The sequence below is a fragment of the Octopus bimaculoides genome, chromosome 13, assembly GCF_001194135.2.
Source record: "Octopus bimaculoides isolate UCB-OBI-ISO-001 chromosome 13, ASM119413v2, whole genome shotgun sequence".
NCBI classification, from domain to species: Eukaryota; Metazoa; Mollusca; class Cephalopoda; order Octopoda; family Octopodidae; genus Octopus; species Octopus bimaculoides.
The window spans coordinates 30,687,263-30,691,725 of NC_068993.1; the positions used below are offsets into that span (position 1 = coordinate 30,687,263).

General features: G+C 34.6%; 1 protein-coding gene across 1 annotated transcript in view; it reads right to left on the reverse strand.

Annotated features, from left to right (window-relative positions):
* Nucleotides 1–2,347: 2,347 nt before the first annotated feature.
* The window catches only part of LOC106872092 (glycine receptor subunit alpha-2), an 807,169-nt gene continuing 805,053 nt past the window's right edge, over nt 2,348–4,463 (reverse strand). The window contains exon 11 of the mRNA XM_052972407.1: nt 2,348–2,657. Within this exon, the coding sequence (XP_052828367.1) occupies nt 2,484–2,657 (174 nt within the window). The 3' untranslated portion in view covers nt 2,348–2,483. The remainder of the gene's footprint in view (nt 2,658–4,463) is intronic.

Below are 4,463 nucleotides of genomic sequence, written 5' to 3' on the forward strand. Positions count from 1 at the left end.
TATATATATATATATATATGCAGGCATGTATGTGTGGAAATATGTATGCATGTATGTATGTATGTATGTATGTAGACATTCAGATATATGCATGTATATATGTATGCTGGTGTGTATATATCTGTATGGTAAACTTGAGGAGACCCTTAAAATCACAAAACTGTTCCTAACAAGACTAAATCAATGCATCATTCAACATCAGATGGCCCGAAGGTGACATATTCTCAGAAACGACACGCAAATAGCGAAATAAGCAGAATCTTGATCTTACGTAAACGATACGTTTTTATAACCAGAAATGATAATATCTTAGGACTCTGGTTCCTGGAACGTATTCATAATGTGAAGATATCACCGACAATTTTCTCAGACCATAGCATAATTAAACTCACAATGCATGATCAGAAATTAAAGATTTATTCCACACAGATAGCACCAATACCCTATTCATTCTGAACCTGTATAAGGCTGACTAGAAGTCAATTAAAAAACAGATCCTCCAGCAAAATTGGCCCAAAACTCTCCCAATTCAAGACATTGTTATCAAACTCAAACTTTTGTGCCAAGAGTACAACCCATATACATCAAATTTGTTCAAGAAGGAGGAGCCAACACACGCATAGACACTATATCCAGAGATAGAAAAAGTTCTTATGAGACGGAGAATTATGATCTCAAATAGCTTTAATAAACAACTTAATAACAGTGACAAGTCCGTCCCTAAAGAGGCTTTTTAGAGATCAAAGGAAGAAAAACCAGGGTGATTGAAAATATAAAAATGAATCCTAAAGCCTTCTATAAATTTGCAAATGAACCTACCTATGGGCGTTGCAATACAGGACCACTGTTTGAAGAAAACGGCTCACTGACTGCAGATCCCAGAAGAACAAATGAAATTTAAGTAAACAATTCCAGAGTGTTTTCACTTCACCACCGAGAGATATGCAAATAAGCAAGTCTGATGAATCCCATACCGTAGATCTATATGAGAAACACATAAATGGAGAATATGTAATATCAGCAATTGATGAGATGAACTCGAACTCAACAACGGCTCAGATGGATTTTCCGCTATTTCTTTTAAAGACATGAAAGAAAGCTCTCACAAAATCACAGCAAATATCCTTTCAGAGTTTCCTTGCTTGAAGCAAACTTCCCAAAACGTTAAAAAGGAGTGTGATTTTCAGGTCCATCTCCTTGACATCATATATTGGCAAAATTATACGACGCATCGTCAGCAGGAGGTTGACCACGTTTGTAGAAGATAGCTCGCTCAGAAAATGCGCAGCATAAATATATATATATATATGTATATATATGAATACAATTATAAATGTATTTAAACATTACAATGTAAGCCAGAGTTTGGGCCATGAAATGTATAATCATTAAATCGGTACCAATATTCATTCTTTTTCACGTGTTACATAGTTTGCTTTTAATTTTTTTAAACGTTAAGCTAAATTTATTTATTATTTTAAGTTATGTCAAAGACAAAGAGAAAAAATTGAATTAAGTAATAAATATATTTCTTAAAATTTTTATTTGATAAATCTAAGTTGAATATAAAAACTACTTACAACAAACTTTATTTCATTGGACCAGTATCAATATGTTGTTCCTCTCCGAGCGTTGTCGATATTATACAGAAATAAAAAAATTGGCATAAGCATAAATTTGACATATTGTCGTAATGCATTTGTCTGTGTGTATCTGTGTGTTTGTGTTGATGTATGTACGTAAATACATGCATATTAATATTTCAAGAGTGTGTTTATGGGTAAATTTTGCGTACTCATACACAAGGTTTATAAACATACATTCAGTCTGGCTGTGTAAACACTCTATAGTTGAGTGAGTGGGGAGAAGCTCGACAAACTTCAGTTAGGTATTGTCTTTTCAATAGCTTTTACAGTGTGGAAACAGATTATAGATATTTACAAGAATATCTATAATTTTTGCATGTCAAAGCATTTATAGTCAGCGTGTAGACACATTTTTGAAAAGGTTTAAATACACATATGAAAAAAATGCATTCAACTTTCTGTTGTATAAATATACACTGTTGTTAAACCACAAGGCTTGCTTCGCAAAGAAAAACCCATAGCATTTTGACTAGTTTCGAATGATCATATTACTTTACCTACAATTTCTGTTTTCGTCTTTTAAACAGGGCAAGCAGCTGAAAGCTACTTAAAAAGAAATACTATGGGTTACACACACACACACACACACACACACACATACACACACACACACACACATGTAATATATATGTATATATATATATGTAAATGAGTATATATGAATAAATATTTTTATATACCTATATTACATATATATAGGATCATAAAAATATAATGTATGCATGTGTGTAGATGAATGTGTATTTATATATAGGTATATAAGTATACATTCATACACATATATATATGTATGCATGTAATGTGTGACTTTCGAAAAATTTCGGTCGATCAGGTTTGCTACCCAACTGTTCCGCTGTTGATGTTATAAATGAGCCAGTAGCATACACAAAATCCTGCAAAGGCACATGGGAAGAGGAATCTGGAGATGATATCTATACGTCGAGCTTTTCGGAATCCTTTGGTGTAGAGTAGTGATCGTGCATTTTGGGTTCTCTTGATTATGTCGTTGCGCTGAAAAAAGAAATATACATGTATATATATATATATATATATATATATATATAAACACACACACACACACACACACACACACACACACACACACACACACACACACACACACACACTTTTGATTATTTATGCACACACAAACGAAAACTTATGGAAATATGGAAGACAGGTTAATTGAAAGATACATAGAAATCATATACATATATATTTCTGTTTGTCGCTCCATTAGCTTCTGTTCCACATATTAATAGGTTTGCGTTTATGTGTGTGTGTGTGTGAATGAACATATATGCATACGCACAGGAGCACCCCTCCCAACACTTAACGTTACAATCTTTCAGCTATACTATCTTTGAGAATCACAGTTTACACAAAGTTAAAGAAATAATGCTATACTTGGTTACGAAACACTAGAATTTAAAAAAAAACTAGTATTAATTTAATAAGATATATATGAGAATACGTTGCATGTTCTCCATATAATTTCTCAATTTCAAATTTCTAATACTGCTGATCGACTCCCTAGTGATAGCTACACAATGCTTTCAAATTTTGGCACAAGGACAGCAATTTCAGGGGAAGGGGTAAGTTGATTTTATCGACTGCAGTGCTTATCTAGTACTTAATTTATCGACCTCGAAAGGATGAAAGTCAAAGTCAACCTTGGCGAATTTGAACTCAAAACGTAAAGACGTACTAAATGTCACCAAGCATTTTGACCGGCTTGCTAACGATCGACTAGTTTCAACAGCTGCCACCTTTTAAATTTTGTTTCCCCAAAATACAGTTCAACAGCAACCTGTAGCTACTTCGAGAATTAAGGCTTTCTAAATCTCTTCGTTGAGGTTTAAAATGATTGAAAGAAGACAACTCGAGCATCAGCTGTTAATAATGCTTTTAACCTAAAATTACATACCCGCATATCATAGTTTCCAACTATATGAAGAAGATCTCTTGAAATTAATAAAAGAATATTCAATTTAGAAACTGAACACAGAATAATAACTTAAGTGAATCAAATGCAACTTTAAGGCCGCGAGCTGACAGAATCATCGCACGCTTCCTGTGTTATTCAAGGTGTACGTGAGTCATTTTTGACGGTATTTTCACAGTGTTAACATCGTTTATTTTGTTTCAGTGTTTTAAACACTTCGATTAATAGTTTTTGTGCTGCTTTGCAGCAATTCGTTTGTGCTTCCCCTCCTCATAGTGGAGGGTTGGCTTAGTGAAAAAGATGTCTGAAGAAGACTTCCGCTTTTCAGATATGTCGTCTTCAGAGGAATAAGTTTTGAAAACTGTCAAGAGAATGGACGAAAAATTAAATGAAGAAAAGAGAAACTTTGCGGACGTGGCAAAGCGCCAGGAAAATGATATTAATATTGGTGAATTTTAAAATTACAAACTTTTTTTAGGTCGGATGGATTTGACGTGAAATTGCCCCCCACCCCGCGCAAGAGACGCTTAATGATATTAAAGAAAGAACAATTTTGTACAAAACATTTTCAATAATTGAAGGAAAAATTGACGTCATGACAACGGGTCAAATAGAAAAAGCGTTAAGACCAATATGGCATGAAATTGTGTGCCTTGTGAGAGGTACTAAGTTCGGAGTAGTGGAGGTGAGATTCAGAGGACGCGGCAACAGCAAAAAAGCACGCAGCGACTACCATTATGAGTCAGGAAGTGGTGCTTTCGGCCACTTACCGTGGACAACGTGTGACCGGAGGGTGGAGGGAATTCCGCAAGAGATAGATGTGGCCTGAATAGCAGCCGCTGTCCTTCTGAGAAATGCGGACAACATAGCGG